Here is a 13980-nt window from a genome sequence, read left to right as displayed (position 1 = left end):
CTTCCAATGAATATTCAGGACTGATTTCCTTTAAGATGTACTGGTTGGATCTCCTTGCAGTCCAAGGGACTCTCAAGAGTCTTCTCCAACACCACAGTTCAGAAGCATCAATTCTTCGGTGTTCAGCTTTCTTTATAGTCCAACTCTCACATCCATACATGACCACAGGAAAAACCATAGCCTTGACTAGACAGACCTAGTAATGTCTCTGCTTTTCAATATGCTATCTAGGTTGGTCACAACTTTCCTTCCAAAGAGTAAGCGTCTTTTAATTTCATGGCTGCAGTCACCATCTGCAGTGATTTTGGAACCCAAAAAAATAAAGTCTGACACTGTTTCCACTGTTTCCCCATCTATTTCCCAAGAAGTGATGGGACCAGATGCCATGATCTTCGTTTTCTGAATGTTGAGCTTTAAGCCAAATTTTTCACTCTCCTCTTTCACTTTCATCAAGAGGCTCTTTAGTTCTTCACTTTCTGCCATAAGGATGGTGTCATCCGCATATCTGAAGTTAGTGATATTTCTCCCAGCAATCTTGATTCCAGCTTGTGCTTCATCCAGCCCAGTGTTTCTCATGATGTACTCTGCATGTAAGTTAAATAAGCTCGGTGACAATATACAGCCTTGACATACTCTTTTTCTTATTTGGAACCAGTCTGTTGTTCCATGTCCAGTTCTAACTGTTGCTTCCTGGCCTGCATACAGATTTCTCAAGAGGCAGGTCAGGTGGCCTGGTATTCCCATTTCTTTCAGAATTTTCCACAGTTTATTGTGATCCATGCAGTCAAAGGCTTTGGCATAGTCAATAAAACAGAAATGGATGTTTTTCTGAAATTCTCTTGCTTTTTTGATGATCCAGCGGATGTTGACAATTTGATCTCTGGTTCCTCTGCCTTTTCTAAAACCACCTTGAACATCTGGAAGTTCACAGTTCATGTATTGCTGAAGCCTAGCTTGGAGAATTTTGAGCATTACTTTGCTAGTGTGTGAGATGAGTGCAATTGTGCAGTAGTTTGAGCATTCTTTGGCTTTGCCTTTCTTTGGGATTGGAATGAAAACTGACCTTTTCCAGTCCTGTGGCCACTGCTCAGTTTTCTAAATTTGCTGGCATATTGAGTGCAGCACTTTAGCAGCATCATCTTTCAGGATTTGAAATAGCTCCACTGGAATTCCATCACCTCCACTAGCTTTGTTCATAGTGATGCTTCCTAAGGCCCACTTGACTTCACATCCCAGGATGTCTGGCTCTAGGTGAGTGTCTAGTGCTGTTTTCTGCTTGAACATAAGAAGGGCTATCTTGTTTCTTGAGGGAGTTTTATAATCTAGGCATAGGAACAAGGTACAGAATCTGATCCGACTACCCACCGGAAAATGAGAGGTTCATACATCATATATGTGCTAATACTGGCATGGCAAGATGTACACAGCCTCCCTCGCTCCTGTTTCGCATCTTTCAATGCCCACCCCTAATCCACGCTTCCTCTTCTCTCGCCCTGCCTGGGCTGGACCGGGCTGGGGTGACTAGCGCTGCTCTCCAGGGCCCCTTTGAGGCCCTGCCAGCCTGATGGCCCCTCTCCCCTCAGATCCACTCTCTGTGCTACAGCGACTGCGCCTTCTCAGTCAGCACTCCGACCAGGACCTTCGAGTACAACTTCTCGGCTTTGGAAAAGACCATCTCTCTGGCTGGAGGGCCAAGCTTCACTTCCAAAGGACTGAAATACTTCCACCACTTTACCCTCAGTCTCTGCGGAAATCAGGTAAGCTTTATAGGACGGACAGCATGAGAACAGAAAGGGGGGCGCCAGCGAATCAGAGGCCAGAGGACATAGGAGGGTCAGATAGCAGCGGATGGGGTAGATTCAGAGATTTTCAAATGGTTATTATTCTTCCTGAGGACTTTCTCCTCTAAAATCAGATCATTTGGATTATAAACATTTAGGAAAATGAACGTATTTGAAATCAGATGAGGGGAATTAAAAAATAAATTAAATAAAATAACGTGTGGGGAATTCCCTGGCGGTCCAGTGGGTAAGACTTGGTGTGTTTCCTGCTGGGGCCTGGGTTTGGTCCCTGGTCAGGGAACTAAGATCCCACAAGCCGCACAGCACAGCCAAAATAAGTTAATTACTTAAGTAAAGTAGAACAAGGTGTACATTAACTCCTTCCTGACCTTATTCCCTTATATAAAATGATATATAAAACATATATAAAATGATATATAAAATATATATAATGACCTTTATTCCATTATATAAAATGATTATATAAAAACTATACTCATACATCAACTATACTTCAATTAAAAAAAAAACTATGCAGGAGAAAGATTTTTTTCCTTAAAAAAGTAGTCTTCAGAAATCATGACACCTGTCTTTTGTTTTCTAGAAGCTGGATAAAATAAACTACTCATAATTTCATCTACATGTATCTTTGCGGACACTACATGTTACCATTAGCATTTCAAGATGCTGCAAATATTCTGGATACAAATTTAAAAGGAGGAAATATTTGTAAAGGGTAATCACACCACCACTGCACTTGACTAAATTACTAACAAGCCATGTTCAGAGGTTGGAAAGTTAGTTTCAAATATTGCAAAATAAACAGCATCTTGAACATTTAATCTGTGATTCTATGTAGAGGTAAGGCCTTTACACCACACAGCTTCTACCCATCTTCTGCAACATGCAAAATAGCTGTTTTGTGTTTATAGAGAGAACATGCCAAGAAATAAACTATCTGTGAAAGATTAGAGACAAATGTCTCTTTCCTGTTTTTAAAAAGTCTTTGAAGAAGTTAAAAGAAAGGCTCTGAAGTGACAGTTAGTGATAACTTGGGAACTGGAGACTAATTAAAGCAAGCCCCATGTAGCAAGTTTCGTTCGGTGAGTTGGGAGAGAAAAGATGGAAATTTGGAGAGTCTGTGAGTTTTATTTTCTTTGCTTATTCTTATACAATGTAAAGATACCTTTCCGTTCTCATGTTCCTTTTCTGTTTCTTACAATCTTGAAAAGGAAGTAACACACCAGATTTAGCAACTTGGGTCTATTTCTAATTAAATTTATCATTTTGAAAATCCTGCATTATAATGCTTAGTCCACTTCGATTTAAAATATTGAACAAGTGACCTTATATTAGCAAACAAATTATAATTTATCTATAAATTTAAAGGATTTTGAAGGAAAAATATCTCAATATTTCTTCTATTACAAACTCTCAAAGAAGGAGTCCAGTTCCCACTGTTCTCCTGAGTTCTACTCTATAGAGTTTGCATTGTTAAGGACTGGAGGAGAAGCAGTCTTTCTTCTGCTGATAAATATTTTTAAATAGAATAGGTTCCAATTGGTCCTAAGATGTTCTACCTCAAGGCAGGAAGAGGGCTGGTTATGGGGTTTGTTTTAACCCCCAGGACACTCTGGAAAGTCCTCCCAAGATAAGAAAAGAAAGTGTTAGTCACTCAGTCTTATCTGACTCTTTGTGACCCCATGGACTGTAGCCCACCAGGCTCCTCTGTCCATGGAATTTTCCAGGCAACAATGCTGGAGTGGGTTGCCATTTCCTCTCCCAAGATAAGTATGGTAGAATCACAGCTCCATGGAAGACACGGAGAGTGAATGGGAAGCAGGCCAGATGCCCAAATCAATTTCATGAGATCGGTTACATATTTCAGGATCTGCCTAGAAATCTGACTAGAATAAGGAAAGCCCTTAACTGGTAGGCTGCTAGATTAGATCTGCCAATCAGTTTGCCACCATCCCAACACTGCTCATAAGGGGCTCCAGGTGATTCCAAGGAAATAAAAGACTGGGGATCTCTGGGCCAGAGTTCCAGAAACGAGGACACCCAGGCCTTATTATTAGCTTTTTTTTATCTTTTAAAATCTGTCTTGTAATTAGCACGGGGATGAATCATTCCACTGCAGCGTGCTCTTAGAAGGCTAAAGTTTTAAACGTGGAGGAACTGCTCCCTGTTCCCTTTAGGGATTTCTTCTGTGACCACACATTCCCTGCCACTTCCTCCTGCACCCCCCTGCCCAGGGTAAGAAAATGTCTGTGTGCACTGACAATGTCACCGACCTCCGGATCCCCGAGGGTGAGTCCGGTTTCTCCAAGCCCATCACAGCCTACGTGTGCCAGGCGGTCATCATTCCCCCAGAGGTGACAGGCTACAAGGCCGGGGTGTCCTCGCAGCCTGTCAGCCTCGCAGACCGGCTTATCGGTGAGTACCTCCATCTTTCTCACCTGTTTGAGTGTGTGTCTGTGTGAAGAGTGAGTGAGGCTCCCAGACTCTAAGCTAAAAGGCCCCAGGTGAGGGGCCCAACCTCCTGACCTCTGTTTCCTACTCCATCCGGGGGTACCAAGGGCCCCTGGGGCCACTGATAAACCTTTGGTTTGCCCTGTCCTGAGCCACTCAGGGATGTGATGAGATGAAGGAAGGTGGGATGTGAACAGGTATTGGAAGAACTAAAGTGGTTGCCAGCTAAGTGCTACTAGTGAGAACTAATTAGGAGCTCTAATTTGGCAGGGGTGACAACAGATATGACTCTGGATGGCATCACCTCCCCAGCTGAACTTTTCCACCTGGAGTCCCTGGGAATACCGGACGTGATCTTCTTTTATAGGTGAAAATGAGAGGCCAGGCTAATGCAAGTGAAACCCAGGGCTTCTCCGCAATCTCTGTGGCGTCCCTCCCTCTTTAGCCACCTACTGCTTATCAAGCCAGAACAAGGTCTAGCAGACCCGCCCAGCAGAGAGCTCTAAAGGCTGAGAGTTCCCCAGCCCAGCTACTTGGGTATTACTGGGGCAGGTGTGCCCCTGGTGGCAGTGAGGAATATTGGATGACCTGGGGTGGACAACCCCTCCCGCCTAAGGATATTCCAATCTTAATGCATCTGCTAGCCTTTCCTAGTGCTTCCCCGGTGGCTCAGTGGCAAACAGTCCACCTGCAATGCAGGAGACACAGAAGACAACAGGTTTGATCCCGGGGTGGGGAAAATGCCCTGGAGGAGGGCATGGCAACCCACTCCAGTCTTCTTGCCTGGGAAATCCCATGGACAGAGGAGCCTGGTGGGCAATAGTCCATGAGGTCGCTAAAGAGTCAGACATGACTGAGCAACGGAGCACAGCACGGCCTTTCCTAGACCAGTGCATTTCCCCTTGACCAGATCTACCTGACCCCCACTCTCTCCCATGTGTCAGACCACACTTCCCCAGCCAGGCATCTGCTCCACGCTAACTTCACTTAGCAGCTCTCCGATGGCACCAGTGAGTGACTCCTTCCCCTATGGGGGCTGTTTGCTCTGCAGGTCCAATGATGTGACCCAGTCTTGTAGCTCTGGGAGGTCAACCACCATCCGAGTCAGATGCAGCCCACTCAAGCCTGCTCCTGGAAGTCTGTCACTGCCAAGGTAAAGGGATGTGACATAGCCTCCCTTCCTTGGCATCACTCCATCCCAAGGACCAAACAGAGATTACCGAAGACGAGCAAAAGAGAAAATCATCTGTGCTCCATTAATGGGCTCTTGGGGACACAGTCGTGGTTCCAAACACTCGATCTTTAGATGTCAAGGATGGAGCAGAAGAGCAGAAGCTATCCTCACTCTCTAGAGTGTGTGGGCAGCTGTGTAGCAGAGTGACTAACGGCTAGGGCTGAGGGCCAGATTCAATTCCCCTCCTATACTTGCCAGCTCTGCTATGGATATAGTTCTTATCTTCTCTAGGCCTCTTCTTTATTTGCAAAATGAGGATGATAATAAATTCCTTCAGGGGGTTGTTATGAGGATTAAATGAGGTAATGAGACTGGAGATAATGAGATAATGTGCTTAGTTGCTCAGTCACTCTTTGTGACCCCATGGACTGTAGCCCACCAGGCTCTTCTGTCCATGGGGACTCTCCAGGCAAGAATACTTGAGTGGGTTGGCATACCCTCCTCCAAAGGATCTTCCCAACTCAGGGATGGACCCCGGCAGGGTCTCGCACACTGCAGGCGGGTGCTTTACCATCTGAGCCACCAGGGAAGCTCAATGAGATAATCAGTTCAGTTCAGTTCAGTCATTCAGTCATGTCCGACTCTTTGCGACCCCATGAATTGCAGCACGCCAAGCCTCCCTGTCCATCACCAGCTCCCAGAGTTCACTCAAACTCATGTCCATCGAGTCAGTGATGCCATCCAGCCATCTCATCCTCTTGTCCCCTTCTCCTCCTGCCCCCAATCCCTCCCAGCATCAGAGTCTTTTCCAATGAGTCAGCTCTTCCCATGAGGTGGCCAAAGTATTGGAGTTTCAGCCTCAGCATCAGTCCTTCCAAAGAACACCCAGGACTGATCTCCTTTAGAATGGACTGGTTGGATCTCCTTGCAGTCCAAGGGACTCTCAAGAGTCTTCTCCAACACCACAGTTCAAAAGCATCAGTTCTTCAGCACTCAGCTTTCTTCACAGTCCAACTCTCACATCCATACATCCATACCACTGGAAAAACCATAGCCTTGACTAGACAGACCTTTGTTGGCAAAGTAATGTCTCTGCTTTTGAATAGCTCTCTAGGTTGGTCATAACTTTTATCCCAAGGAATAAGCGTCTTTTAATTTCATGGCTGCAATCACCAGCTGCAATGATTTTGGAGCCCCCAAAAATAAAGTCTGACACTGTTTCCACTGTTTCCCCATCTATTTCCCAAGAAGTGATGGGACCAGATGCCATGATCTTCGTTTTCTGAATGTTGAGCTTTAAGCCAACTTTTTCACTCTCTTCTTTCACTTTCATCAAGAGGCTTTTTAGTTCCTCTTCACTTTCTGCCATAAGGGTGGTGTCATCTGCATATCTGAGGTTAGTGATATTTCTCCCAGCAATCTTGATTCCAGCTTGTGCTTCATCCAGCCCAGCGTTTCTCATGATGTACTCTGCATGTAAGTTAAATAAGCAGGTGACAATATACAGCCTTGACATTCTCCTTTTCCTATTTGGAACCAGTCTGTTGTTCCATGTCCAGTTCTAACTGTTGCTTCCTGAACTGCATACAGATTTCTCAAGAGGCAGGTCAGGTGGTCTGGTATTCCCATTTCTTTCAGAATTTTCCACAGTTTATTGTGATCCACACAGTCAAAGGCTTTGGCATAGTCAATAAAGCAGAAAGAGATGTTTTTCTGGAACTCTCTTGCTTTTTCCATGATCCAGCAGATGTTGACAATTTGATCTCTGGTTCCTCTGCCTTTTCTAAAACCATCTTGAACATCTGGAAGTTCATGGTTCATGTATTGCTGAAGCCTAGCTTGGAGAATTTTGAGCATTACTTTACTAGCATGTCAGATGAGTGCAATTGTGCAGTAGTTTGAGCATTCTTTGGCTTTGCCTATCTTTGGGATTGGAATGAAAACTGACCTTTTCTAGTCCTGTGGCCACTGCTGAGTTTTCCAAATGTGCTGGCATATTGAGTGCAGCACTTTCACAGCATCATCTTTCAGGATTTGAAATAGCTCAATGGCATTCCATTACCTCCACTAGCTTTGTTCATAGTGATGCTTTCTAAGGCCCACTTGACTTCACACTCCAGGATGTCTGGCTTTAGGTGAGTGATCACACCATCATGATTATCTGGGTCATGAAGATCTTTTTTGTACAGTTCTTCTATGTATTCTTGCCACCTCTTCTTAATATCTTCTGCTTCTATTAGGTCCATACCATTTCTGTCCTTTATTGAGCCCATTTTTGCATGAAATGTTCCCTTGGTATCTCCAATTTTCTTGAAGAGATCTCTAGTCTTTCCCATTCTGTTGTTTTCCTCTATTTCTTTGCATTGATTGCTGAGGAAGGCTTTCTTATCTCTCCTTGCTATTCTTTGGAACTCTGCATTCAGATCCTTATATCTTTCCTTTTCTCCTTTGCTTTTCGCCTCTCTTCTTTTCACAGCTACTTTTAAGGCCTCCCCAGACAGCCATTTTGCTTTTTTGCATTTCTTTTTCTTGGGGGTGGTCTTGATCCCTGTCTCCTGTACAATGTCACGAACCTCCGTCCATAGTTCATCAGACACTCTATCTATCAGATCTAGTCCCTTAAATCTATTTCTCACTTCCACTGTATAATCATATGGAATTTGATTTAGGTCATACCTGAATGGTCTAGCGGTTTTCCCTACTTTCTTCAATGAGATAAGAGATCCTTCTTATTATCAAATTAGTAAAGTTTAGGGAATCCTAAGAATCTACAGCTGAAAGACCCAATTTTGAATTTAATAGCCAAGGGCACTAAATCAAGGACTCTTGAACTATTTTGATTACAGGAAGCCCCAGGCTTCCCTGGTGGCTCAGTGGTAAAGAATCTGCCTGCCAATGAAGGAGATGAGGGTTCAATCCTCCAGGAAGATCCCCTGGAGAAGGAAATGGCAACACACTGCAGTACTCTTGCCTGGGATACCCCATGGAGAGAGGAGACTAGTGGGCCACTGTCCATGGGGTTGTGATAGAATCAGACATGACTTATCAACTAAACAACAACAACCACCACCTTCCCCCCTACCTTCCTCTTTTCACTTAACACTGACATCTTGAGGGTACCCATGTCTTAAGGAAGATGGTTTGGAAAATGCTGTGCTAGGCAATGCTGATCAGGGAGATGGGGAGCCAAGGGGCACACTGTGACCCAGCAGTGGTGTTAAAATGTATGATCACTACTCTTGTTGCAAACATTAAAGTACATTGCAGGCAGCAGTGACCTGAAGTTCATTCCCAAACACTGGCCCCTCACACCCAACCCTCCACAGGAAGCTCTACACACTGCTGTATTTAAAATGGATAAACAACAAGGTCCAGGGAACTGCACAGCACAGGGAACTCTGCTCAATGTTACGTGGCAGCCTAGATGGAGTTTGGGGGAGAATGGATACATGTACATGTATGGCTGAGTCCCTTCACTGTTCACCGGAAACTCTCACAACATTGTTTGTTAATCAGCTATACCCCAATAGAAAATAAAAACTTTAAAATGAAAGAAAAAAGTGACTTTTGCAAAATGTCCCATGTCCATGGGGAGAACAGGAGCTTCTGAGGGGTTAGTTGGGCAGCTGTGCTAGAGCTCAGACAGCTTACATGAGTTCTCATCTGATGTCGGGAGAAACACAGGGGCAGAGGGTGGGGGCCCCGATGAAGGCTGGAAAGGCCTCTTATCATCAGGGAAATCAGAGAGCAAAACGAAGGCGAAGAACTAGTTGGAAGGGTCACGATGGAACTGACAGTCTGACAAGGAGAAGACAGATCAGGCAATTTATGAAATGATAGGACTCCAGCCAGATCTTCCTGTTATTAGACTGTTGGTCCAGCGCACGCGCTCAAGTCTCCTTTCTGCTCTGTTAGCAAGTGCTCCGACGGGACCTGTGATGGCTGTAACTTCCACTTCCTGTGGGAGAGCGTGGCCGCTTGCCCCCTCTGCTCAACTGCCGATTACCATGCTATCGTCAGCAGCTGCGTGGCTGGCATCCAGGTAGGCGTCTCTGCTTGGGGACTTCCCAGGAGACAGGCGAGTGTGATATCTGAGTTCCTTGTTTTTCTCCCCAACAGAAGACTACTTACGTGTGGCGAGAACCAAAGCTGTGCTCTGGTGGCATCTCCCTGCCTGAGCAGAGAGTCACCATCTGCAAAACAATAGACTTCTGGCTGAAAGTGGGCATCTCCGCAGGCACCTGCACCGCCATCCTGCTCACCGTCTTGACCTGTTACTTTTGGAAAAAGAATCAAAAGTACGTGATGGGTTTGGGGATGGCCAAGGCTGGATTGTTGAGCTGGGAGGAGAGTATCTGAGAGTATAAATTCACAGGGCTGCTCTTTGGTCCCTGGTGGCTCAGAGGTTAAAGCGTCTGCCTGCAATGCGGGAGACCCGGGTTTGATCCCTGGGTCGGGAAGATCCCCTGGAGAAGAAAATGGCAACCCACTCCAGTATTCTTGCCTGGAGAATCCCATGGACAAGGGAGCTTGGCGGTCTACAGACCATGGGGTCACAAAGAGTCAGACACAACTGAAGTGACTCAGCACACATGTATGCATCTTAACTCCTAAACAGGGATGGTACCACATGGCAGTCTATGAAAAGCTGTTAGATCTCAAAAGAAATGCAAAGAAAATTCTTAATTTGCTATTATTAATGATAAAAATGGTTTTACAGTTTCATGGTTTCTGTTCAGCTTTGAAATCATAGAAACACCTAGACTTAAGGGAAAAGATCCCTGACTTGGGAATCAGATTTCCTAGCCAAATCCCCAGCATACCACCATTTTGCTATGTTTCAGTTCCATCACCCACGGCAAGGAAATATCTCCTTTTAGCCCAACTTTTCTCCTTTTCCTTTTATTACAGTTTGGTGTCTTGTCTTCCCCATTCCCTTGTTTCATAGGCTAGAGTACAAGTACTCCAAGCTGGTGATGAATGCTACCCTCAAGGACTGTGACCTGCCAGCCGCTGACAGCTGTGCCATCATGGAAGGCGAGGACGTGGAGGATGACCTCATCTTTACCAGCAAAAAGTCACTCTTTGGGAAGATCAAATCATTTACCTCCAAGGTAGGGAAGAGGCCAGTGCACTGAGGTCACCCTGGAGGCCAGGAGAAGACATCAGTCCTAGTACACTGAGACCCCCGACAGTTTAGGGACCACTGTTCTGCTCTCTACCCTCCATACTCTTCTATCCTCCCGCCTTGAGAATCCTGGCTTCTGTCTTCTGTATTTTCACACAAATACTTTTTTCCCCTGAGGCCCAGGACTGCTCTGCACAAGGCTCCTTCTCTGCCAACATGCACTCCAGTGGATGGGCTGTTTGGGCCTTTTAACTTCCAGAAGGAGTACTGAACCACCCATGTGGTTCAGAATCACCCTCCATCCCCCCAAAACCAAAACAAAACAATAAACCAAAAACCTTTTTGTATTTTGGAGGGAGGGGAAGGGATGACCTCTAGGGTCAACTTCTGGTAGAAGTGAGGCTCTCCTTTGGCCAATGGAGGGTCCTGTCCCCTGGGTGTCAGGCCCCTGTCCTTTGGAGGCTGAGTTACAGCTTCATCTAAGTTGTTCACTCTTGAACAGTTCTGAACTGGGAGAGCTGACTCTGTATGTGTGGCTGAATGAGTCTGAAGCTCGTAAACATAAGACAGACCACAGTGTCGCTGGGCCTGGGGCAAGCAGAGAGCATTCGAGTAATTCCTCCAGGATCATCGCCCTCTGCAGCCCCGCTCTGCCAGCACCCACAGTTCACTGCTGCCCTGACCAATTTATCCAACCTGGGTGGAGAGGGTGGCAACAGAAAAGGAAAGGAAGGTGGGTAGGTGTTTACTTGGCCGAATCTCATTCCCTTTGTGCTGACCTTCCAGGGTAACTCCCTTGGCCTCCTTAGACCTTGAATGCTTTTTGTTTAACCAATGGGAGAATAGTTTACCCTGGGACGCTTAGGTCTTTCTGGAACTTCTAGAATTCAACAAGGATGCAAAACAAGGGGTTTAAAGATATTTCTCATCCTCTGACTGACTGAAGGGAGCAAGAAGAATAGAGGCTATCTTATGTTCCTGTTTCCACGAAGCCACTGAAAGCAGGAATTTCAGGAGGGTTCTTTCTGTCGCCTCTTTTCCATTTCTCTCCTTTGTTCCCCAAACTTGCCCATGTGCAGCAGCCAGCTCCTGTCACCATCTCTCTTTCAGAGGACTCCTGATGGGTTTGACTCGGTGCCGCTGAAGACATCCTCAGGAGGCCCAGACATGGACCTGTGAGGGACACTGCCCTGCCTCACCTGCCTCCTCACCTGGGCACGTCACCTTGCAAGCCTGTGGCAACGTGGGTGCCACCCTCCTGCAGCACCCACTGCTGGAAATCTCTTCGTCGTGGCCTTATCAGAAGAAGTTTGAATTCCAGATCTTTGTTTTCTTTTTATAGAGTATCCAAACCTTCCTTTCTGCTTGCCTCAAACCTGCCAAATATACCCACACCTTGTTTATATATTACTCCCTTGCTTGCATCTTGTTTCCCAAAATGGACCAGCCACCAGAGCCATAGCTTCATCTGCTCATATTTCTTATTGCTCTGGGACAAAAGTATTCCTCTCTTTTTAAGTATAGAAATGGCTCCCGCTGTCCTCTTATTTCAGGGCAGAAGCAGCCAGGAGTTTCTCCTGATCATTGCCCTCAGCTCATGATCTCTTTGGGAGAGAGGCTGGGTGAGGAGGGTATTGGCATCCCCTGATGGACCATCCATCTTCCTGGTTGCCTGGATTCATCTCTCCTGGATAACTGGCTCCAACTGGTATAATGGACAGGCTGGGGGCCAGATGAGTAAGCCCTGGGTAAGAAAAGGCCTGATAAGCACAAAGAGGCATTAAAGGAAGGTTTTATTTTGTTTTTTAAACTGGGTACTTCATTCCCTTTTCTTGAGTAAGCTCTAACTGTTCTCACTGGAGCCAAAGGAAAAAGTTTGTCGAGAAAATGCCCAAAGCCCTGATGGATCTCTTCTCCCCCTAGCATCGCCTTTTTGTTTTTCATATGTTAAACCTCCCACCGTCTCCCTATGACACTAAAGGGAACCAGGTAAGCCCCAACCTCAGATGTTCTAGCTTTATTCTCTATTTGCTTTTACCCAAAAATGACAACATTGCCAGTGGGGAAAATTCCTCATCCTTGAGCACCCCATACCTAAAGGCTTGGATCATATTAGGGAACACGCATATTATATTTTGGAAGAACACAAGCAGGTCAAGGTTTTAATGGGGTCACACTGGAAAACCAGCCCACAACGGGCTGGACCTGGGGCGGCCATGGTGCCTGCTTCTAAGCTTAGTTCATCTGCTCGGTCACAGAACAAACAACCTGTAGGCTGGCCAAGAAGGCATGGACTTCTAGCCCATGCCCCAGCAGTAAGTAAATCCAGATCAGTTTTCAAGGAGGAAACGCTGGGGGAGTTAGACAAGGTGTTCGCCATACTGGGAACCCTCGCACTTTCAAGCCCCTGTCTTTCCTGCTTGTGTTCTCCTTTGCTTTGTGTGCTAAAAAATGAAAATGACTTCTGGCCCCACCTTCTGCTAGCATCGTTCTTACAGGTGAGTATAGTGAATGGCCTCTTTGCCCCTTTTCTCGACTTTCACAACAAGTGTAAGTGATGAACTTTAACTAGAATGGTAAAACCAGAGCAAGAGTTTCAGTTCTGTTTTTCTTTCGACCAATGGCAATTCTCCTCCCCTCACTATTTGGCTAGAATGACGTCCTGGTTCAAGGGCCCAGTTGTCCATGGTTTGTGCCTGTCTTCAAATGGCCATTTGGTGACCAGCTTGGAGATGACACTTGTAAATGGTTTGTCTGCTGCACAATGACCCGCCCCTGCTGCCCTGGCAATGGTCTTATAGAAGGGTCTGTGAGAACTGGAACCCTGCTGTGACTTCTGGCCAGAAACAGCATCACCGAATGCAGGCAGTCCCTTTGATTCAATAAATCTAGAAGCTTTTCTTTGGTATCTAATTTCTTCCTCCTCCTGTGGGACTCAGGCTCTCAGAACCTGTGGCCATGGTGGAATTTCTCTCAATGGAGGCAGATAGTCAGCTTCTGCGTGCCAGCCTAAAGTTTTCCAGAGTCTCAACAATGCCCCGGGCATCTGCTTTTCCACCAAATACCTTTATTTTGTGACAAAGGCCACAGAAGGTACACAGACTGTGCTAGAATCAATCGGAAAAAAATACCTACCCCATTGATTTCCTTATTCTGACATCTTGAAACCGAGTGATCCTAGAGCAACCTCAAACTCCACTGGCTCAATCATAATACTTCAAAAATCTCCTTTCTATATCCCTTAGTGTACCGATTTCTGCAAATATTCCCTGCATCCTGCCAGGAACTCCTGAGATATGCTATAATGGTCATCTGTTGCTCCCTTAGCAACTTAGAAATGATAGATATTTTTTAATAGCTCTATTGAGGTATAATTCAAATTCCATGCAATTCACTCATTTAAAACATACAATTCAACAGATTTT

General features: G+C 45.6%; 1 protein-coding gene across 3 annotated transcripts in view; it reads left to right on the top strand.

Moving 5' to 3' along the window:
- The window catches only part of ELAPOR1 (endosome-lysosome associated apoptosis and autophagy regulator 1), a 75595-nt gene extending 63662 nt beyond the window's left edge, over positions 1 to 11933 (top strand). For 2 of the 3 annotated variants that reach the window (XM_068964642.1, XM_068964641.1), the window contains 8 exons: positions 1584 to 1757; positions 4037 to 4217; positions 4524 to 4620; positions 5305 to 5406; positions 9343 to 9469; positions 9547 to 9725; positions 10376 to 10541; positions 11666 to 11933. In XM_068964642.1, the coding sequence (XP_068820743.1) occupies positions 1584 to 1757; positions 4037 to 4217; positions 4524 to 4620; positions 5305 to 5406; positions 9343 to 9469; positions 9547 to 9725; positions 10376 to 10541; positions 11666 to 11734 (1095 nt within the window). In that variant the 3' untranslated portion in view covers positions 11735 to 11933. Of the gene's footprint in view, positions 1 to 1583; positions 1758 to 4036; positions 4218 to 4523; positions 4621 to 5304; positions 5407 to 9342; positions 9470 to 9546; positions 9726 to 10375; positions 10542 to 11634 lie in introns of all 3 variants that reach the window. The other variant, XM_068964643.1, reaches the window with a different exon arrangement.
- Positions 11934 to 13980: the final 2047 nt, after the last annotated feature.

This window comes from Capricornis sumatraensis, chromosome 2 (genome assembly GCF_032405125.1).
Source record: "Capricornis sumatraensis isolate serow.1 chromosome 2, serow.2, whole genome shotgun sequence".
In the NCBI taxonomy this organism is placed as follows: domain Eukaryota; kingdom Metazoa; phylum Chordata; class Mammalia; order Artiodactyla; family Bovidae; genus Capricornis; species Capricornis sumatraensis.
The sequence above is the reverse complement of the archived record's forward strand: the minus strand, read 5'-3'. Positions and strand labels throughout refer to the sequence as shown.